The sequence below is a fragment of the Trachymyrmex septentrionalis genome, unplaced genomic scaffold (assembly GCF_001594115.1).
Source record: "Trachymyrmex septentrionalis isolate Tsep2-gDNA-1 unplaced genomic scaffold, Tsep1.0 scaffold67, whole genome shotgun sequence".
NCBI classification, from domain to species: domain Eukaryota; kingdom Metazoa; phylum Arthropoda; class Insecta; order Hymenoptera; family Formicidae; genus Trachymyrmex; species Trachymyrmex septentrionalis.
In genome coordinates, this window is record NW_017305852.1 from 463945 (window position 1) to 487740 (window position 23796).

Below are 23796 nucleotides of genomic sequence, written 5' to 3' on the forward strand. Positions count from 1 at the left end.
GTGCAATTATAGTAAAAGAAAGCAGAAAAGGAATATTTGCGTAAGCGTACAGGCTCTTCAATAAAAGGAAAGGAAGGAATGGGCAGTCCCTGCAGTTAGGCTAAAATTGTTGATCGGAGAATTTAGGCAGCGCATGCGCAGATGCGATTGTGTGCTAACATATAACGACATATAGGTCGATAACTTTTTGGATATGCGTTTATTCACGTTATGATGCCCTTGTACTTTGATATTTAATGTTTTAATAAATTCTTTTCATTCGGATGCATCTATTGCCCTTAATTCATCGCAATTTTGTTGTATTTCCCATATTAATGTACGTTAGGTAAGGTAGTGGGAGAACTGGCAACGTTGCCAGAGTCGCTTGTTTAGCTTGCGATGTTGCAGTTATTCGATGGTCTAGCATCAGAAGTGCAGTCCGTTTCTGGCATATTTACCGTAAATATAACCTGTTTTCACGTGTCGAAAAATTAATACTCCACTGTCCGAGATCTTCCTATACAATAATATAACGTAAGTTCATCAATTATATTATCTTGATAATGTTCGGACGTAGGCATAAATTCTCTGGATTTACGACGAGCAATCGTTATAGGATTCGAAACGTTATGTGCGAATAAAACGTTTTATTAAAATTTTCTTCACTCATATTTTAAACAATTTTATTCATCTTAATTCCATTATATTGTATAACGTTTGAGAGATAGTTTGAGAGATATTTCAAGGCTTAAAACGAAACAATTACAATTTTTTTACTTTTAATTTTATATAATTTTTTAAAATTAACCATGTATTGGCCGAAGCATATTGCCCATGATGCAAAAATTCATGCATTGTCAAAATTGACAAATGGGCCTTAAGGCCCAAATCTGGAGCATTTGCTGTTGTTATAGAGACGTTTTGAACCATTAGCAAGGGAACCATTTTAAATAACCTCGTATACGCCATTTTGTTATTGTTTCTTTTAAAATATGTACTCGACTATTTCATTAATTTGAGGTTAATAGAATTTTTTATTGTGCGAGAAGTATGATTCATTTGTTACATATATCATATTGTAATGTATAAATCAATAATACACAGGTACATAAAATTCATGAAATTTGATAAATATGTCGTAATAATTTTTTGAAATCTTAAATATTATATAGATACAAATAATATTGTGTATACGCCTGTCCAATTTGAGTTCCGTAGCCAAAACGCAAAGCCATCGACAAAAAAATTCAATGTAAAATTTCATAAACTACTGTAAAGTATTGATAAGCGTCACTCAGACTCGTATCAACACTTTACAGTCTCCGAAATCTTATCCATATTGATTTTTTTGCGTCGATGGCTTTGCGTTTTGGCTCCGAAGCTTAAATTGGACACGCCCGGTATATGACCTTCAATGACCTTTTTCTACAAATTGTATTTGTCGTGCATCAGTAATATATAACCGAAATATTATACTGATCAATTCAAACACGCGTAATATTTTAAAATTAATGTTATTTTTTTATTTAGTCTAACCTAATTTTTGTAGAAATTTTCCGATATATATATATGTATATAAATTTTCCGATATATATATGTATAGCCACACGCGCGCGCGCGCGCGCACGCACGCACGCACGCACACACACACACACACACACACACACACACACACACACACACACACACACACACAAAATCTGTTATTATAATTGTATAATTCGTATAATAATAATTTATATAAAAATATGAAGGTTATGAATGCACAATATTTCGTGTTATCAGTCTTATATATATATGTTAAATATATTCAAATATGAAGGCTTCGTATATTTTGAAACTGTCAGATTAAATTTGACGTTTTACAATTTTTTTTACAGTAATAATAAATATTAGTAATAATAAATATTAGTAATAATAAATATTTTGGTGTCTATTATCTAGCCATCTCATGTTAGATCAGAGAATAATGTATTTGGTTATAATCAATTAGTGTAGGATTTTATCTTTGTAAAAAGATTTTACAACTAAAATATGATACAGTTAAAGATAATTTCACATTTTTTAACATTGTTGCGATATAGGCGACATAGTAGCAGATGCGCAGATGCCAAATCTGAACCGTTGCCCCAACACCAAATGAGTGGAGGGGACACGTACATGAACCACGTATATATGACACATATACGTGGCTCTTTCTTAAAACCATCACACGTACAAAAATTATAATCGTAACTGACCGTAAGCAAATCGACTAATCACAATCAAAATTGCAGTCTCACATTTTAAATCCTTCAGTGTGATTAGTAAATATGCTTACAACTTTACGATTACGATTAAAATTTTTTACGTGTAATGGCTTTTAATTCGTGTATGTGTCCCTCCACCCATCTGGTGCGGGAATTGTGCAGATCTGGCATCTCCGCACAGTAGTCTAGTGTTTGTTGTAAAGATTACAAGAGATGGCGCTACTTGTTCAGTTAATGTTTCTAGAAAATATTGCGCATAAAATTAAATCTTAAAAATGTAAATTATATTTTTGACATTTAAAAATTTCAATATTTTAAGATTAAAAAAATTTTTTATTATATTTATTAATTTTCTATATATTGTATCATTTAGATTTTTCAAACATAAATTTTTTTTTTCATAAACCATATATAATGTAATAAATAGTAAAACCCAAGTCAATACATTAACGAGCTATAGTTAGGTGTACTAAATAATATTTATTAATTACAAATTATAATTTTCCGACGATATGTTTCAACGGTACTATACTTAGTCCTTATCAGCCACAGAAATATATAAATATCCAAATATCTAATCATATTAACATATTATAAGAATCATCTCACGTTCGAGTTACAATAGATAATATAATACAATAGATTTCTAAAGCCGGTTCTATATTAGTTGCAAGCCGATCGCAAGTTTGTTGCGACAGCCAATATGAAGCGTTGATTTTAAAATGCAAGTTTCAGATTGGCTGTCGCAACAAATTTGGAATCGGCTTGCAACTAATGTAGAACCGGCTTAAGAATCATTTCACTTATGTATACCGTCCATTGTAACAGGTGTTGAAGGTGAGATGATTCTTAGAAATCTGTTATATTATTATCTATTGTAACTCGAACGTAAGATGAGCCTCATAATATGTTAATATGATTAGATATTTGGATATTTATGTATTTCTGTGGCTGATGAGGACTAAGTATAATCGAAACGTACCGTTGAAATTTATCGTCGGAAAATCATAATTTGTGATTAATAAATATTATTTAGTACACCTAACTCGTTAATGTATTGACCTGGACTATTTATTAGTTTGTTGTAAGTTATACGAGCGAAAAGAATTGATATTATTTATATTGTAATATATATAATGTGTATAGATTTATATTACCTTACTACTTTAATGGAATTGTTTGAATGAATTACAAAATTTTCGTATGTGGTTTTTTGATGCAATAATAAAGCAAGTTGTTATTGTTATTATTAATGAAACATTCGACAATATTCTTATTGTATTTAAAAATCTAATATTAAATTTTTTACACTATGTTCACAAATTTGTCGATGGACACTATAGCGAATTATCATTCATACGTAATTATACAAAAAGAGAGATTTTTGGATTATCTGGGTTTTTTTTAATAATATTAAAATTACAAGGAATTTAACCAATGATGGGAGCCGAGGTTATGTTGAGTCTGTCTGTGTCATCGTCTTAGTGACCGCATAATTAATAGATGCTACAAGTAGACAGAGAACATTCGGTACCCTTAGTGTGTTGTCCAACAAGCGACACAGTGATTATGTCATCTTTGTTTAACATTGGCAAACAACAAGGATGTAATGATCCATTGTGTTATACCGTGTCATTTGTGTTGCTTGTTGGAAGGCATACCTAGTTTGCCTAACTTCAATAATTCAATAATTTAAAATCCGCTAAAAAAAAGGGGGAGTTATTTTTTATCGCGAATGTGTTTGGTAAATTGTAAATTTTCCAGATTATACTTTTTTTTAAACTATAATTGCGTAATAAGTATTATTGGTGTCGTTATTGAGAAAAGAATATAATTTAAGTCTGGTAGTATTCGTACTAGGATATTTAAGGAGAAACAATCGTATAAAAGATAAAATAAAAGGAAGAGGAGTCGAATTCATTAAAGTAGGAATTTATAAGATGCATGAAAGAATTTTTTAAATAAGATGATCGAAATAGCTGTGCTCTTCTACTAAAATAATCGCTCTTTTATGCTAAAAATTTCCCTTTTTTGCGTATTAGAAAATAAACTTCTATAATATCTTAGAAAATGAAAAGAGGGATAGGTCAATTTGTTTCAAATATCGTCAAGATTATTCTGGATTATATCCGATTAATAAAAAATCCTATGAATATTGTATAATTTGACGTTAGATTTGTTTGATTGAAGAATGAGAAGTTTTGATATAAGCATACTTGGATGATATATAATATGTACGTTAAGGAAGGATTGTGGTTTAGAAAAACGCTTTTTAAGAGATTAAACTTTATGATTTTTTAAAAGTAAAATGTTAAAAATAAAATGTAAGATTTTGAATACATATTTATTTATATTTAAATATGTATAAATTTTTGAAAGTATCTGAGCTCAATATTCTCGAAGCCACAAATCGCTATACACATCTTGTTTTAAAGTAATGATTGGAGGAGATTTCTATCCATTTTGAACAAACCAACAACAAAGTTTTAATTTATATGACTATAGCATATAAATTCATATTTAATTTATATAAATATTACTATTGTCCTTACTAGAATCAATTCAATATCTTTAAAGTTTATTAATATTTTTAAAATACTTTTTTATTGAGTAAAATTTTTTAATAATAACTTTGATGTTTACAATGCCGCCATTTTGTTACATTTTAATATAATTTTAATAAATTATTTATTAAGACCATATATGTAAATATACAACAAGTAAGAATTTAAAGTCCATAACGATCAAAGCTGGATCTTTAATATTTAAATAATTCAATGTGAATTATATATATAATATATGTACACGCATACCATATTTATAGTCATTCGAACTTAACATAATTTTATTTGTCATTAAATCTGTTCTTTTTTTACCTCAAGATCTGAACTAGTGTACACCGCTACAATAAATTAGATCAGAATTAGTTCAGAATTTTTCGAAAAAGAACAGACCTCTAATACAGTCAATAGCGCCATTTATAGGTCTGTTGCGTGATTCTAATGTTTTATCGACAATTGTCGCTATCATTAAGTAGCGACAGCCAATGAGAGCCGCGATTTCTTCCAGGATTGTCCTGCCATTGGCTGTCGCTAGTTAACGATAGCGACAATCATCGATAAGACGTTTAGAGAATCCTGCCTGTCCTTTTTCAAAGAATTTTGAACTACTTCTGGACTATAGTGGACAATAAGTTAGAATGAAACAAACTATATCTGTTTCACTCCAATTTATTGCTCTAATGTAACTTATTACATCTGTCTAACTTTTCTCATAGCAAAAAACGTCACAGTTATATCACAACAATCATAGTTACATCATGGTGATGTGCAAATGTCCGCTTTATCACAAATGTGATGTTACAGCAATGTAATGGTGATGTACGAATATCTTTGTAACATGTTATTTTGTTGACACGGTGACATTATATTTTCTTCCTAACTATTGTGATTCTATTGTGACGTGAATGTGACCCTTTGCTATGAGAGTTATTATTGAGAATATAGTTCATTTGCACACTGTTGCAATTGCTCACTGCCAATCACAGCGACTTCTGTTACATATTAAGATAATTTAAAAAAGACGTTTCTTTTATCTAAGATAAAGCTGGGGATAATATACATTCCAATAATCTAGATAAAAATAAGACTGTATATAGTCATTTCTTCATCTAGACAATAGTCTAGATAATGGAGGAGGATCAATAGCTGTTTTTTGATCTCCAACCAATTTGCATTAAACAATTTTTTTTGTATTGTATTAAAAATATCAACAATAATCATTATATGGAAAAAAAAACGAATTTCTACTTTACCAAATTATAGCTAAAGTATTAAGAAAATCGTAACATAAAATTGTGATATTTGTAATCAGGAGAATTGTTTCTTGCTAAAGAGTGATTTTTTTTTAAATAAGTGCAAAGTAGAATGTTTTATTCGATTCACACTGTAATGTAACTCAGGCCTGTCTAATTTAAACTCAAAATGCGAAAACATCGACGCAAACAAATTCAATGTGCGATTTTAGTAAGATTTCAGAAAAGGTGAAGATTTTTAGTTTTAAGAATAAGAAAATGAGAGAGATGAAGAGTCAGTTGAACTGAGATTAAAAGTTAATCTATATTAGTGGAAACGGGCATTAGTAAATGAGTTGAAAAAAGGTTAAGCGAGACCACATAACCGTAACATAAACAGTATATATGCAATATAAAATAAACGAATTATGGAGTCATTTTTACCCCAACCTTACCAATGGAAGGTTGATAAACATAAGTGTCGTTCAGGTTAGGTAATGTGCATATGTGGATGCGAACTGCAATAGCTGTGATTTTTAGATTGTGTGATCATTAAAAAATAGCGAATTAGTAAGTATGAAGCGATTTTTATAGAGAATAGTGAGGGCTTATCTAGAGTAAGTGAAGGAGAAGCTGAGCATAAAGCGAAAAATGAGATATCTGAAGATAAGAGGTAAGAAAAAAAGAGAGGTTAGGATGATGCCAGAAAACGCGAGAAGAACAGACAAGAGGGAAAGATAGATAGGGAAAAGAAATTAGTTTCCGAGGAGAAGGACAATAGAAAAGAGGTATTATTTAATTAGGCGCTAGTAAGAGAGAGAGAGAGAGAGAGAGAGAGAGAGAGAGAGAGAGAGAGATATGACGGAAGTAAAGAAGAGGAAAGAAAATTTACGAACAAATTAAAGAGGAATTTAGGGCCATGTGCAAGGAGAAAAAGATAACGATGGGCCAGTTGTTCTACCTTTTGATAAATTTTATCTGTTAGGTAAATCTGGCAATCCACGCATGTAATTGGGTAATCTTGCTACTTACTCAACAGATAAAATTTACCAAAAGGTGGAACAACCGAGTCTTAAAGTTAAGGAAAGACTGTGGGAGGAAAAATTAAAATGGAAAAGGTGATAAAGTGTGTGTGTGTGTGTGTGTGTGTGTGTGAGGGAGGGAGGGAGGGGGGGAGGGAAAAAAAAGAGAGAGAGAGAGAGAGAGAGAGAGAGAGAGAGAGAGAGCTGGTGTAAGTATAAACAGAAAGAAATGAAGAAGAAATAAGGAGAGGTTCGAGACTTTAGAAAAAATATATATAAGGAACAAATAGAAGAGATGGAGAGAGGAAACAAAAATGGGGATTTAAGAGGGATAGAGAAGGAGAAAGATGAGGGAGAATTCAGGAGCATATTTAATGAGAGCAGGAGTGTGGTAAGCAGAAGGGGAAAGAATAAAATTTTCGGAGATTTAAGTGTAAAGGAAGTCGGAGTATTAAAGAAAATGGTCATGGAAAAGAAATGAAAGTGAGAAAAACATAACATGATAAAGAAGTATTAAGGTCAGTAAAGTGCTTGCTGAGCAACGAAAAGAAAAATCAGACTTGGGCAAAAGATTTGATAAAAGAAAAGATTGGGATGAAATATCAAATAGAGAGATATTGGAAAAATGGATAAATGTTGCTCAGACATGTATCAATACTTTACAGTCCCTCACATTTTAGAGAGCATTTATACTGGCCGTATTTATACGTAACCGTATGCCGTAATCTGTAAGAATTGAATTATCACAGTCGAGTCCCTTACAGTCAAATGAGAGGGGAATACTCGAATGTGATTGGTCAATTCTTACAGATCACAGTATACGGCATACGGTTATAACCAATATAAATGCTCCCTTACCCATATTGATTAATTTTTTTGCGTCGATGGCTTTACGTTTTGGCTCCGAATTTTCTATAGGAATTGTGTTTGAAATTAAACTAATAATAAAAATACTATATACTAATAATAAAAATACTCATTTTTATTCTCATTAACCGCGTTTTGCAGTTTTTATATTTTTAACAGAAATTTGAACACGAGATAAATATGGATACGTCGTATAGCGGTAGACAAAGAACTAGTTCGATATAACTTGATTTTTGCCGCATTTTTTATAATTATCTTTGCATGAAAATTGCTCGTTTCCTCTTCTACATTTCTACTAACTCGAACAGCAAATCATACTCGGTTACTGTCAGAGTTCTGCCACCATAGTATGCAGCATACAATTTGCAATATGTGATCTTGGCAGACTTGGCTATCTGGATTATAATCTGCTGAATAAAAGATATTACATGTTAGGCTCAATGACCATGTTTATACGGCCCAATTTACGCCGAAGTTATAACATTCGATGTTATAACTACTGACGTTAAATGCTATGTAAACATTTTTACGAAGTTATTACATTGATATAGTAACGTAAAGTCGTTTAGTGAAGTGGCTTAGTACATCGACATTAAAAGGATGTGTGAACACCCTGCAATTGTATTATAACTTCAATGTAAATCAAGTCGCGTAAATATAACCTAAAAATTCAGTTTGCTTTGTTGATTTGTTGATTTCTTTTATTATTTTAGCTGGAAAAAAAAAATAAGATAAGCCTGAACGTGTAAACGCGACTCAATTAAATAGGAATTATAATGGCTGTTTTCCAGCTAGGACACAGAACATTACACTGTGTTCCACTGTGTAAGATACTTGTGGGAACGCAGTTTAGTTTCATAACACCAGAATGCATTATAGTTTTTCATTCTTATTCTTATGATTATATTTAGCGTAGCAATAATAGATTTATGATTTTTATTTCGACTTAAATTATAATTTTTTAGAATTAGCGATTTTCGACGATTTTATTGTAAAATAAGTACTGCTATCAAATAACTTTTTGAAAAGTTGGTAATATTGACATGTTTTACACGCTCGTTTTACATTTAGCTTTTTACAGTATTGAGCAGTATAACATTGTGTCACAGTTGTGGAACACTATGTAAGACGTATTACACAGTGTCATCTGTGTACATTGTTGGAAAACACCCAAAATCAGTTTATACTAAATTGTTTAGAAGCCGTAAACGTATAGAAGTGTAAATGTACGTATTAATCGATGTTGTAACTATTGACGTTAGATGTCATGTAAACGCTATTTTATGACAAAGTTATATTTATGTAGTATATGCACCATGTAAACGTAATAAGTAAAATTCACTTTGCTTGTTAACTTATTTACATTCTTTCATTATTTCAGCTTGATAGAAATAAGATAACTCTGAATGTGTAAATGCGGCTTACTTAGTCTGTAGAGGATAGAGGAAACCGATTTTGGTTTTTAATGATTCAAGTGAATTTAATATGATCAGTGTTGTTTATTTTATTTTATCGTTTGAGAAGATGTTAGTTAAGATATATGGCGTTCAAAAGTGAACGAGGAATGGAGCGAAGGATAAGAAAGAAATTCTAAGTCTGTTCTTTTTCCATCTCAAGTTCTAAACTGGTATATACTAGTGCAATAAGTTAGAGTGAGACAAGTATAGTTTATTTCATTCTAACTTATTGTACTAGTTCAGAATTCTTCAAAGAAGAAGAAATCTTCTATTTCACAGACAAATTCGCGTCATTTATTTTAACATGACGATCTAAGATGCGTTCGGGAAGACGCTATTAGCACTATTTGTGTCATTTTATCTTCATCGTTTATTTGTTTATTACACGTAAAACAAGGATAGAATGATACAAATATCTCTTGCCTAGCACATCGGCTAACCAGTCATCTCTTTCCTTCTAAGTTAGCAAATAACTCAAAAGACCAAAGACAATGGGCGAGTTCAAGACGGCAAAGCGGCTAGGTATGCTTACCGAACGATTGAATATGATTGGTTGGATCTATAAGTAATAATCAATTATGCTCATTTGCTCGACGAGCAGACTAGCCACTTTGTCAATTTGAAGGCGCCCAATGTGTAGTGTGTTCAAAACACTCTATTCGCAAAAGAACCTCATTTATCTGTTGCGAGTATGATAATCTCTTTGCGCTGTATCGTGTTTTAAAATTTATCACAAAGAATTTTTGAATTTTATACTAAAATATATTATTTTTGTTATATAATAATAATAATAATATAATATGTATATAATTTATATTTTTCTTCTATATCTATCCTGAAAATCTTTATATAATAATATAATGATATAATATATATATTTTTATATCATATACACCATTATAAAAATATGAAAATAACTCTAACAAAGTATTTCAATAATAAAGTTTTAAAACAAAAAAATTTTTTTTCTTTTCGTTCCGGACGGGAAGCTGATTTATCATCGGCTCTAGATTTCAACTTTTTCATAGTTTATTACTATGGTATATATTTCAAAATTCCAAATCAGAAACTGTAGAAGTCGTCCGAAATTCACCCCGGCCTCTAAAAGATCAAGTAGAAATTATATCAACATTATTAAATAAAAATTTAGAACTTATATAATACGTATAAATGTACTAAATAATGGATACTTTTTAAACTATGATCAAAGGTATAAAACAGCTCTTGTAAAAATACGTAAAATTAGTACTTTGGTATGTTTTAGAAATTCTTTAAAATGTGTGTCTCATTCAATCCCATAACTTTTCAATTAATTTGAAAGAGGACATTGATATAGAAAATGATCATTTTGATATTTCTATTCAATATTACGCGCGAAAATTATGGGATTGAAAGTGATATATTTTCAAGGATTTTCAGAACATATTAAAGCTTGCTAGTTGTATATTAAAAAGTGCAATTTATATCTATTTAGTACACAATGGCTTAAGAATTATTTATTATTGAGCCTGATATCCATCTTTTGTTTACTAGATTATAAGCTATATCAACTAACTCATTTTATCACGATCTAATTACGGAATTCTTTACCTTGAAAATCATTTTCTAGGTCAGAATCTCCGTTTAAGCAATGAGAGTGAATTAATTTCTCAAGATTAAAACTACAAAATCTATATTACGGCCAGATATTGGACCTAAGATCGAAGTGAGCCGACGAAAATCGATCGTCCTACAATACGGTGAAGAGCTACATGCTATTTCCCCCACCATGAACTCTGTCATTGGTGCGCCGAGCGAAAGGGAAGGGTTCTATTCATCAACCGTTCAATAAAACGAATCCGAGACGAAGATTCTATGTGCAAATGGTTATGATTTCATATGAACATTGGACATCGTCAAGAAGGTGATTATAAATTGGGCCTAATATACCTAAATAATTAGGATTATGGAATTGTATAACAGTAATTATGCTAAATGTATGCTACTCGTGGCAGAGCGATTAAATCAATAAGATCTTATTTGTATGCACATGTTCAATTTGAATATAAATAATTTATTTTACAATACATTTTTATAAAAAGGAAAAATTCGAATGAAATGAAATGGTGAATGCAACTGTCAGAACCAAACCATGTTTTTGAATTTGATGCCGATGGCAAATAAGAGACCTAATTTAGAATTACGAATTATTGTACGCCTTCGCAGTGCTATAAGTGAACGTAAATGAAGCGGCGAAATTTTTTGAAAAATAAATGCCGATATATATATGTGCTAGTTAAAATAAAGATTTCCTTATTGCGCAGCAAATCGGGAAACGTCACAAGCGCAGTTTCTGCTCGCATTTTTTGACGCTTCGTGCACACTCGGCAATCTCCGGGATGGAAACTCGGGGCCTAAGTGCAGTGTACTCACGCTCGATGCGCAGATCTGTCGATGACGTTGAGGCTAGTTCGCGCGGTTTCTTTAACTCGTGTTTGATAATACGAAGGAAGCGATGCGGGGAGCGGCGATAACGACATACGCTCATCCGCAACATTCCACGTTCGTGTGTTCGAACAAACCTGTTCTGTTCTCCAAGTGTCACTGTACGCTTCGTGGCGTCTCGTTTGTGCTGAACGAACATCACTAATAAAGCGTACTCTTTGCAATCACAGCTCCTCTGTGCGTTCTCGATCTCATACTCTTCGATGCAAAACAAATCTGCTTTGTTCAAGGGGCATGATATTTTTAAGGTGATACACACCTAAGTGATTTCATACGGATAAGTGCGTTTCCGTCTCAGATTGCACGACAGCATGACTCGTCGTGATGGCTTTTACCTGAATTAAAAAATAAAAAAAAAAGAAAAAGAACCGCTGAACTATAAACGCGAGATCATCAGGAATAAAAGCCATTCCTTCTTCAAGTACACCTTTTATGTTTGTAGAAGGAACACGCTGTAAAACTTTCAGTGGGAGATACTTGTCTACGGTCCGCCATCTTTCATCTCGATAAGGTCAGGGCCCTTGGCCCTCTAGGCAGGGGCCTGATTGTGTACCGTTCGATGTCCGCGACATCAACACAATTTCCGCGACAATTTGTGCACGCATTCGACGTGCAAATTTTTTATTTTATCGAAACACGTCGAATTTATGCACCAGTCGTTATGGTCAGCAAAATAGTGTGACCTCGTGCACGATGGGCATCGATCCAGAATAAAACGCGCTTGCGCGTATATGGTACAGTAAGCGTCATAATGTTAATGCTTTCGTTCAACGGATAACCTCTATGCATCGATTGCTAAATCAAAAATAAACGACAGTTATATCGAAACATTAAACATATATGAATTGCGTCTCAAAAAAAGAAACGTATGTCCTTGTAAAAGCATAAAAGAGATTAAACGTACTATATGTATGGAAAATAGGGAGAGGAAAGAAAGAGGGGGGGGGGGAGAGAATATTTCGAACATAAGCCATTTTGATATGCAAGGTTTGTTCGCATCGCATGTTTTAACATGTTCAACATGTTCCTGTCATAGCTCCTACTTTAATGATCGCGTTTAGATGAATAGAAACTATGGTTGGAAGTATAGGAACATGTTGGAGCATGCGACGCGAACAAACCTTTAGTTTTATGTTTTTTAATTTTTTTTTAGTGTATATTCCGAAACATCCTCTCCGAAGAAAATTTTACTCGAAATATATAATACACGTAACATATACTATATAGAATAAAATCTTCCACAGAGAGGACGTTTTATAAATGTAACCTTAAACATTATTAAGTGAAAGGTCTTTCTTTTAGTTTGGAATAAAAAACTTATTTTGTGGGTGCAAAGTTTACTGACAATGGAATACTCATCTCTGTACTCTCACTTGTTTTGTCCTTAAAGATGTCGCAACAATGGATGCTTTCCATTTAGTGACATAAATCGACACAAACATCATTCTATCTTTCTCGATATTCAGAGAATAATAAAGATGTAATAACGCTTATGTCGACTTGTGTCCCCAAATGGAGCTCAGTGTTGTTATTCAAAACTGAGTATCAATCACGTAACATTTTCCTCAGAATGGAAATGCGAAAAATGAAAATTTTTATGTATATATGTACATACATATGAAGAGGTGAAAGTGATGTAAGTCACTTTTATGATTTCGAGAAACAAAAGGTTCTTTCAGCACTTGTTTCAGTAAACGTCACTTCAAGTTGATAAGTTTAAAAAAGTGACTTACATCACTATCGTTCCTTGATCACTTTATGTATACACATACATACAAAAACATTTCACTTCACGTTTCCGCCCTGGAGAAAAAGTTACACATGATTAATTTCCTGCTCGATACCTGCTGTCAGTCTGTCACGAGATTGCTTTGCGCGCGTGGATACTGCTCGTTTTCTGCCACTAATGGGTTTCTGATAATCGGAACATTCTATTAACAGAACGGAAGCAGAATACAGTTGTAGTTGATGTCAGTCTGCTAACATTTTTTATCAAATTTGCTACCAATCCACCGATATTCTGTTAACATTTTGCTTACTAAATACATAAAAATTTTCACTTTTCACATTTCTACTTTAAAGAAAAAGCTGATCAATACTCAGAATTATCTGTTATGTTTCTTTTCTCTTTCTCATCTATTTTTATCGTATTAATTTATTATATCCGATTTCGGTATAGAAACGGATTTTATATAGAAAGGTTACTCAAGAGACGCAAACAGTGTCTCAACCATAATGATGCCGACTCTACGATTGGCTACTTTTTTCGTTGACTATACTTTCGCGAACACAGTTGATGACGCGGCATCACTGTCGAATACATATACGCGACAATGGCGCTGTCAATCGGGATATGTGAAATGAAACGTGTCTGTCTCATAATTTTTATTTTAGGGATATTGAATATGATATTGAAATATTTTCTAAAGCGACTTTAACAATTGAATATTTTTATTAAATGATCAAACTGAAAAAATATAATTTATGATGTAATATATATTAAAAAGAAAATTATATTCTAGTCAAAATTATACATCATAAAGTATGTTAGCAATTGTTAGCAGCAAGAATCAAATTTAAACAAATATAAATGCGCTGTTTTACGTACGATTGTAAAAATTTTATGATAATAAAGATTTATAAATATATTTAGTGGGAGTATCAATTTTTTTCGTTGATTTTCTAAATTACCTTTGATTTAATAGTAATCGAGTTAACATGATCTCTGACAATACATATATTATGTATATATGTATGTGTATACGCGCGCGCGCGCGCGCACACACGCGCACACACACACACACACACACACACACACACACACACACACACACACACACACACACACACACACACACACACACAAAATGATATAAGCTATAAGTACAAATATATATTAAGCATATAAAATAAAATTGTATTAATACATTGTGTATACATTTCTCATGTAGTTTTCTATCTAATTATAGATTGAAAAGTATTTGATAATCAAGGATAAATGAACAGTAACATTTTATAATGGAGAAGGCACGAGCTGGAATAGTAGACAATTCAGAGTCTAGTTCTACAGTCTCAAGTGTCAATAGAATTGATATTGATGAACTGTCAAAGGAAAAGGAAGAAGAATTATTATTTTGTGAGGAAGAAGGAGACGATGAAGATACACTATCTGATGATAGTTTACGCTTGAGATTATCTGACGAGGAGGATGCTGAGCAAGATATTACAGTAAATGACACAAATATCATGAAATTAAAATCGCAGAGTAGAACAATTGGTATGTTCTATGTAACTATTTGTTATTTGTGAGAATTGGATTGTACATATTACTAAATGTTATTAAATAATTTCTGTATGATACCTTGATATATTTTTTTGTGTTTAATGAAATTTAATGGAATTATATTTAAAATAATTTACAAAGCCCAAAATATTTCTAAAGTATTAAATCTAGAAATATGAAATACAAATGCCACAGATAGAGGGGGAGGAGAGGGGGGGGAGAAAAAAGTAGTTATACTTTTTAAACTGTGATTAAACAAAACAGAATTGTTTTTATTTACTGAAATGATTGTATTTGTTTGCATCTATATTAATATTGTGATTTCAGAACAACCAATTTTAGATACAATCGTGGAAGGGACATTGTCTTCTGATCTACAGCAGACTGTGGAAAAAGTTTCTAAACCTAATATTGAAAAATCAACGCAGGAAATATATAACACAGGTAATATCTTTATGAAAAGCTATATTAATTATAATTATGACATAATAAATAATTAGAGAGAGGGGAGGGAGGGGGAGGGGGAGAGAGAGAGAGAGCTTTCACAAAAAAAATAGTGCAAGTTTCTAAATTAAATTTGTATAGTCATTTCGTGTATTGTTCCTCATCTTAAAGGATTAAAAGCAAAGAAGGAAATCAATTATGTCATCTATTGCAGCAGTTAAGATTCCAGAAAAATCAGCATTAGATGAATACACACCCGAAAACAAACAAATACAAGATAGTATACGTAATTTGGAAAATACAAGAGCGACTGTTAATGAATCTAGTGAAAAATGTACGTTCTCATCTAGCAAAGACTTAAAAATTACGGATATAAAGAATGAGTGTTCAGCATCTGAACAACATATAACATCAAAAAATGATAATTTATCTATAATAAATAATTGTACACAAACAGGTAATCTTCGAAACGCAGGACTAACAATTCACAATGAAGAAAATCTAAAAAAGACAGCCAGCGATAATAAAGAAACAATTACGACAAATATCTGTGAGCTAAATAAATCAGACAATGTAGACAGTAATAAATCTTCTGTAAATTCGATTAATATTAAGATTTATAATGATGAAAAATTGTCTACAATTACAACTATTTCTAACAGTAATGATGATAATTTAAAAGATAAAATAATAGAAAAACATATTAAAAATGATAGTCAATCTTCGAAATGCTCATATGCCGAATCTAATGTTACTTCAGATTATGTGGATTTAGTAAAATCTGGCAATTCTAATGATAATAATAATTCATCATCTTATAAAGACATTATTGCACATAAAAGTAAAAACAATAATTTAGAGTCTGTGGACATAACAGAAAGCAAAAATACATCAAACGTATCAAAAATTACAGAAAAAGTAACGAATATTTTATTGATACAAAATAAAAATAATTTTTCCAATATTAAAGACAACACAGAAGTAAGGAACAAAGACAGTGATACCAATGATAAATCTGTAATCGAAACTGTAAATAATTCATTAGAACAAACCCTTTTATTAACACTTAACGATGTAAATGATTCTGATAACCATAATGGAACTAAAAACGTTGACACTGTTATTCCAAGAAGAAAACGAATTAAAAAAACAGTCGGTACAGTACAAGATCATGCCGAGGAAATACAAGGTAAGAAATATTTGACATCAAAAACAGAATGGCATTTCATCAATTTCTATAATTAAAAGCAAAGAAAAAATAAAACATTAACTAAAATAATCTGAAAATTTTATCATTTTGCATAGTCAAATACAGTACTTTATTTCTAAGTGAACTTATGGAATTTATATGAAATTTTTGGTTGGACTCAAAAATTTTTCAGAAAATATATTATGCATGAAATATTCTAATATATTTACACATATTTATTTTAATATAAAATATGCTAAATAATAAATATATTGAGAAAAAAGATATTAGAGATAATTATTTTAAAATTTAATTTTCTATTAGTATCAATTATAGAATATATATATTCTAAAATAAATAATTTCTCTGTACATATTCTTTGTGTGCTTTGTTGTCAAATATAAAATCTCTTGTACGTTATTTGTCATTCTTGTTATATACTTTTTAATACATATGCTAGGATATTTTTATATTTTATTATTACAGAGGAAAAGGAGAGTAGACGAGAAAAACGGAAGACTGCTAGAAATGCAGAAGAGATAATCAAGAAAAAATATCTTAATAGCGATAGCGATTCTAACGATAATACAGAACAATTAGTAATAAATAATAAATTAAATCAGGATATAATTCCTGTGCCACCTTTAGTAGCGATAAAACGTAATTGTTCAGAAAGCGAGGTATTTAATGGTATTAAAAAAGCAAAAATGAATATCAATTCCGAGGAAAAGAAAGATGTCACACAATTATCTTTTATTGAGAAATTTTTCCGGAGGGATATTAAAGAGAAATTACCAAAACTTACACAAGAGGTAAAAAAATATTTATATTAGAATGGAATATTTTTTAATGATTTGTTATATCTACGAAAAGTCTCAATTAATTACGAAAACTAAAACTTACTAAATATTACTTTTACGATTAATATTATTTTAATGTTTAAGGAATTGGAAGAGCTTCTGATTCAAAAGATCGTTGAAACGATTGCGATGCGCAGTGAAATTGGACAACTTAGAGAACAAGCACGCATATCAGAAAAATATCAGGAAATAACGCGTACAAGAATGGAGCAATTAATGAAGCAAGTAAAAGATTTCGAGACAGTTCTGGATCGTAATAAGTCAGACCGCCGTGCAAATCCCAACAAATCTATCGCCCCTATAAAGATAAACAGATCCGTAGGCTTGCAAGTCAACTTCATAACGGTATTTATTTTTTTATCGCAGAGATATATTTTAATATTATATTTCCGCAGTATTTTTTTGAAATAATGTTAATCGCGATTAAATGTTCTACTTAAATAGGAACATGGAATACAGAACTTACGGCAGACTGCAAATCTCAAATCTGCAGTAAACATCGTAAACAACAGTAGTTCTCCATCTTCTGCTGAAACAAATAACAATTCATCAAGCCTAAGACGTAGTGGAATCAAAGTAAGATCGCCGCGGCCTGTAGTGACCATGCCTACTCCTGTAACGACACAGAGTTCAGCCCAAACAGCGCCTCTTATTTCAACTGTGACACCCGCAGCTTTAGTTGTTGCTAAACCCTTGGAATCCCAACACACTTTAACGCTGTCCAACCAGCCTACGAATATGAAGCCAATCTTAACTACTGTAAGTAATATGAAATTTAACTATTAACATTTATAGCTAATACAAATCATAAAACTTATAAATTATAATTTTACATTAATTTAATTAATACAAACTTTATGCAGTCGCAACAGCAGATTCAGTCGCAGTCACAGGCTATTGTCTTAAATGGTAAAATAAGTCAAGTAAATCGTCCGATAGCTCCAAAACCAAGAAATAACGATCTTATCGATCTTACGGATGAGGAAGAAAAGAATAAATGTATGTTCATATATATTCGCTCGTAAAAAATATGGGTACTATATCGATATATTGGCGCATATTTTTTGCGGGTGATTATATTTTTCTATATATATGCTAAATATTTATACACGCGCACGCACGCACGCACGCACGCACGCACGCACGCACGCACGCACGCACGCACGCACACACAGAGGATGTCCCAAAATAATCGCCAAATATTTCATGGACAGGTAGAACGGACTAAACTAAGTCGAAAAGTCCTCTACTATTTTGCAATTTTTGCAATTAATAAATATTAATTACTAAAAATTACCGAAAATCTTCAATAATTTTTTATTCAAATACTATTAACTTTACAAGAAAAATTGCAAAATGGTAGAAAATTTTTCAACTCGATTTAGTCCTATGCCTGTCCAGGCTAGTCTACCTGCCCATGAAATATTTGGCGATTATCTTGGGACACCCTATATATACCGAGTGTTTCAAACTACCCGTACCACCCTTTTATCTTCGCAAGATAAGGTCCAATCAAAAAAGTGTTCAGACAAAAGTTGTAGGGTTAATTAGGTCTTTCTAAAGATCTATTTACTGGCGTTATGAATTTGACCTTGGTTGGCGTCGGCAAGGTCAGATCAAGGTCACATCGATTTTTTTTAATGGACACCCCCATTTTTTATTGCATATTCTTATAGCACATCTCGAGAGTTTTCCAAAACACTATAAAGTTCAAAACACTAATTAAGTTCGTTTTCATTAAGTACTTTTTGAGTTATAAGACTTGAAAGTTACAGTACCTCCGGCAGTAGCATTACCCAAAGTGTGCAAACGATGACTAAAACCTCTTTAATGTCGTTGAAGATTACGACCTGGATAACATTTATCAAGTACAAGGAAGTTGTTTTGCTTATTTTTATTTTTACGTAGAAATGAAAAATTGGGCGTTGAATTTGTCTACCTTTATTGTAATCAGCTAGAGTAACACCTGTATTAGCAATTCGCATAGTTAAGAGAAAAAAACATGACGTGAATGAGGAGTGCAATTTGGGTATTCTTGCCATATCTTTCAGTTCTAAATTGACCTGCACACTCACCTAAATCAACATTATATCCAAAGCTTCTGCGTTTGAATACGACATGGCTGATCAATAAGAATTTATTCGCGTCCGCGAATTGGTATCTAATGAGAAATTCGACATAAGAAAGAGAATTTTTCTCGTGTAGTAAACATTATCACTTTCACATTTAGGTACTGTCACGTAAGGTATAACGAAATTCTTATTGATCAGCCATGTCGTATTCAAACGCAGAAGCTTTGAATATGATGCTGATTTTAGATGACTGTATCGATCAATTTAAAATAACTGAAAGATTATAGCGAGAACGAATCGTACTCCTTATTCACACCATGTTTTTTTTTCTCGCTTAGTTAAACGAATTGCTAATAAAGATGTTACTCTACCTGATTACAATAAAGGTAGACAAATTCAATGTCCAATTTTTCATTTCTACGTAAACATGAATATAAGCGGAACAACTTCCAATGGCTTTGAACTTGACAAATATTATCCAGGTTGTAATCCTGAACAGCATTAAAGAGATTTTAGTCATCATTTGGGCACTTTGGGCAAGTTTAATGCCGAAGAAACTGTAACTTTCAAGCCTTATAACTCAAAAAGTACTTAACAAAAATAAATTTAATTATTGTGTTTTGGAAAGCTCTCGAGATGTGCTATAAGCATATGCAATAAAAAATAAGGTGTTCCATTTAAAAAAATCGATGTGACCTTGGCCTGACCTTGGCGACGCCACGCAAAGTCAAATTCATAGCGCCAGTAAATAGGTCTTTAGAAACCCTACAACTTTTATCTGAACACTTTTTCGATTGGACCTTGTCCTGCGAAGATAAAAGGGTGGTACGGATCTGAAACACCCAGTATAAATGGTGCGTATTTTTTTAAGCCCATGATTTATCTTTATCATAATAAATTTGTAATTATTATGTTTTCCATATTATCTAACATGTCGAATCTTGTATTACAACAGCAAATGCAAAAGTTACGACTGTAACTACAACTCCTATAATTGAGCAGCCATTGAATGTAACACCGAAATCAGCGCAATCATTCCCAAGAGTATTACAAACAATACCGGCAAATGTAGCAATTACGACACAACCGACTAGTATAAAGGTGATAACAACTAGTCAACAACCAGCACCAACTGCCCTTGTTGTAAGCATTTCTTATATTTATTTTTATTACTTATTATTATATCAGGATGTTTATTGAAAAAATACACACACACAAACGCGCGCATGCGCGCGCGCGTGTATACGTATATACATATATAGTTATATATTTATTTTTTAGAATAATGTGAATCCGCCCAGGCTAGCATACGTAATGCAAAGTAGCACTGGCTCACCAAGGCAGGTGTTGATAGCATCGAACCCCAATCAGCAAGTACAGGTTGGCAGCAACGATTTTTTCATCATATTCTATCTAAAAATGAGTATTGTAATGTATATGTAAGTAAAAAATTTAAATATCTTCTAGATACGGCCAGTGATGAACACACCTAATAGACCACCTTTTTCAACTGTCACTTACAAAGGTAATTAAATTACTTTAAAAGAAACACATACTAATATTCCGTTTTAACATTATAAAGCTATGTTTTAGTAGAATAGAAAATGTTTAATGAAAGAAATTGATAGTAATGTTTTTTGTTGCAGTATTTTACATTATGTTATTTACTTCATTGTCTTGTCGACAGGAATATCAACGATCACGAATGGTACCGTACGCGTACTAACCACGCCAGTTCTATCAAATGTACAAATAAGTAAGGTGAATATCAAAAGTAAATTCTACTCTTACAATATTTGTTCAATGATTATTATTTTAGGATTGTTTTATTTCAGCATCCAGCACCTCTGCCAGACATTCCAAATTATGCACCGACGCCTGGCTGGAAACTTCCACCGCCTGCACCATCGTTGAAGATTTCAAAAGTGTCAAATGGTAAACTATAAATGTTACTGTTTCGTATAAATAATTCAAATTCAATACTTCTGAGACTTTCACGAATATTTTCTTCAGAGATGTCAAAAGGTTTGCGAGTAATTACTATCACAATTTATTGTTAATACAACATTTCGTAGATTTTGCCATTCATTTCATCACGGTGAAGAGTGTACTAATACTGCTCCTCCGGAGGACTCCCTTTATACAAACTCTATTAAAAAGGGAGAAGGAAGATTGGTATTAGTCAATGGATCACACGACGCGACAGTAATCTGCAAATTTTTTGGCACCTCTGAATTTAAATTCAACTTTTAAGCTGTGAAATTCTTAATAATATTAATTCTTATTACATCAATAGGGATAGTGCTATCCTGGAACATGAGCTTATCGGATAAATATGCGGATATCGCGAGTTATCAATTATACGCGTATCAGGAAGTCGCTGGTGTGAATCCCAACACATCATTATGGAAGAAAGTTGGGGATGTTCGTGCACTGCCACTTCCCATGGCATGTACGTTGACTCAGGTAAATTAAAGCAATGTTACAACTCGTCAGTGAGATAACGAATCTGTTGCGAATTTTTTGATTGACATTTGCAACACTATAAAAGCAATATTTTTGTTACAGTTTTCCGAGGGTAATAATTATTATTTTGCGGTCAGAGCAGTTGATACACATTCTAGAAAAGGACAGTATAGTATGCCTGGCAATATCTCTTTATAGAGTAGTGACATCAAATTTTAGAAGATCTCAGTTCTTTCTGTTTCTCCTTTATTTTTGTACTTGTGTTCAACGCGTAATTGTGATAAAAATAGTTTGTAGATAATATCTCATAATATCACAATACGAATCTGATTTAACAATTGATTTAGCTAATGTTTATATTTCGGATTATTGAATCTAAATATAGCAACTATTCCCGTTGATATTATACTTATAAATGCTTCCAATCGCACACGCATAATTTGTATATAATTCTCAATTTTGAAATAGCATATCTTGTTTCTTTTTTATTCATTTCTTTTAACAGGTGAATTTTCATACATTCTTTTGGGGCAAAATATTGATTTTACAACAATTGTAATTTATTAACATTTTTATGATAAATTCATGAAATTATTTCAATGTTTTCTTCTTTTTGGTTTTTATCACTCATGACAACCTGTCACAATGCTTAATATAGAGAATTCTAGTCAAAAGTTTTAATACAATTAAAATATATTAATATTATTTGAAGACTGTGGTTTTAGAGGAAATACATTATTATTTGAACTCAATTGAAGATATTCTTCAATTAGGCAACAATGCTTGATTATTTGCGCTGAGTGTTACTGAACGCTAAAAAAAAGATGGTGATAAATAACGACCGATAGACATAACAATTATAGCATAAAGTGGGGAATGTTTTGTACATTAATTATTGCTTGGTCTAATCTTACTTCATCATTGGATGATCTATTATTTATGATGTTAGATGAAAAATTGTTGCAGCAAAAAGTTAACTATATTGTGATATATATATATATATATATATATATATATATATATATATGTATGTATAATTACAAATATATGAGCATATGTATATATGTATATTTATTATTTACGTATTATTTATTTTTAATATTTTAATATTAAAAATATCATTCGTTCGTATCCAATTTCAATGTTTCTGTTAAGATAGATCCATTTGTAATAAAAAAAAGTTATATATATATATATGCAATACGGTATAATGATTGAAGCATTCTCCACTAATTTATTCACAAAATTATTTTGTTATTGTCGTTTTTCATTCAACACTCAATTGCGAACGGTTAAGCAGAGCATACTGCTTCGGGTTTAACTATTATTAATAATGCAAGATAGGAACCTTATGTATGCCATGCTTTTTTTCTAAACGAACAAGTATTAACTAAATTATTATTTAATTTGCGTGGAATATTTCTCAGTCTGGTTTCCAAACTAACATTTTCCAGCACGTAGTTATAATTACTCTGGATCTGATTACCTTGGATTTGCTCAAATTTTTGTACAACAAATTCAAATGTATTCATAACACTAACGTTGTAAGAAAATCTCTCCTCATGAGCGATAAACGCATTATTTCAATCGCTCGTATGTAAATATCAACATGTGTGTACACATACACATAT

At 31.6% G+C, this 23796-nt stretch overlaps 1 protein-coding gene across 10 annotated transcripts; it reads left to right on the forward strand.

Annotated features, from left to right (window-relative positions):
- Window positions 1-392: 392 nt before the first annotated feature.
- On the forward strand, window positions 393-22548 carry LOC108753253 (activating transcription factor 7-interacting protein 1-like). 10 transcript variants are annotated; one of them, XM_018494693.1, is made up of 17 exons: window positions 393-513; window positions 10977-12590; window positions 14821-15128; window positions 15462-15578; window positions 15793-15912; window positions 16036-16767; window positions 17254-17579; window positions 17712-17972; window positions 18072-18386; window positions 18491-18626; window positions 20655-20842; window positions 20981-21079; window positions 21167-21224; window positions 21387-21460; window positions 21535-21634; window positions 21996-22165; window positions 22268-22548. In XM_018494693.1, the coding sequence occupies exons 3-17, from the start codon at window positions 14870-14872 to the stop codon at window positions 22361-22363; spliced, it is 3051 nt and encodes a 1016-aa protein (XP_018350195.1). In that variant the 5' UTR covers window positions 393-513; window positions 10977-12590; window positions 14821-14869; the 3' UTR covers window positions 22364-22548. The 10 variants fall into 10 exon arrangements, with proteins under 10 accessions (XP_018350195.1, XP_018350190.1, XP_018350186.1 ...); XM_018494688.1 differs by having other exon boundaries at window positions 10977-12099; window positions 12294-12590; window positions 15793-16767; XM_018494684.1 differs by having other exon boundaries at window positions 15793-16767.
- Window positions 22549-23796: the final 1248 nt, after the last annotated feature.

Coding starts and splice junctions, on each gene's coding strand:
- LOC108753253 (XM_018494684.1), top strand. CDS start 14,870: ATGGAGAAGGCACGAGCTGGAATAGTAGACAATTCAGAGTCTAGTTCT. Junction 21,080..21,166: donor ACCCCAATCAGCAAGTACAG/GTTGGCAGCAAC, acceptor AATATCTTCTAG/ATACGGCCAGTGATGAACAC. Junction 21,461..21,534: donor CAAATGTACAAATAAGTAAG/GTGAATATCAAA, acceptor GTTTTATTTCAG/CATCCAGCACCTCTGCCAGA.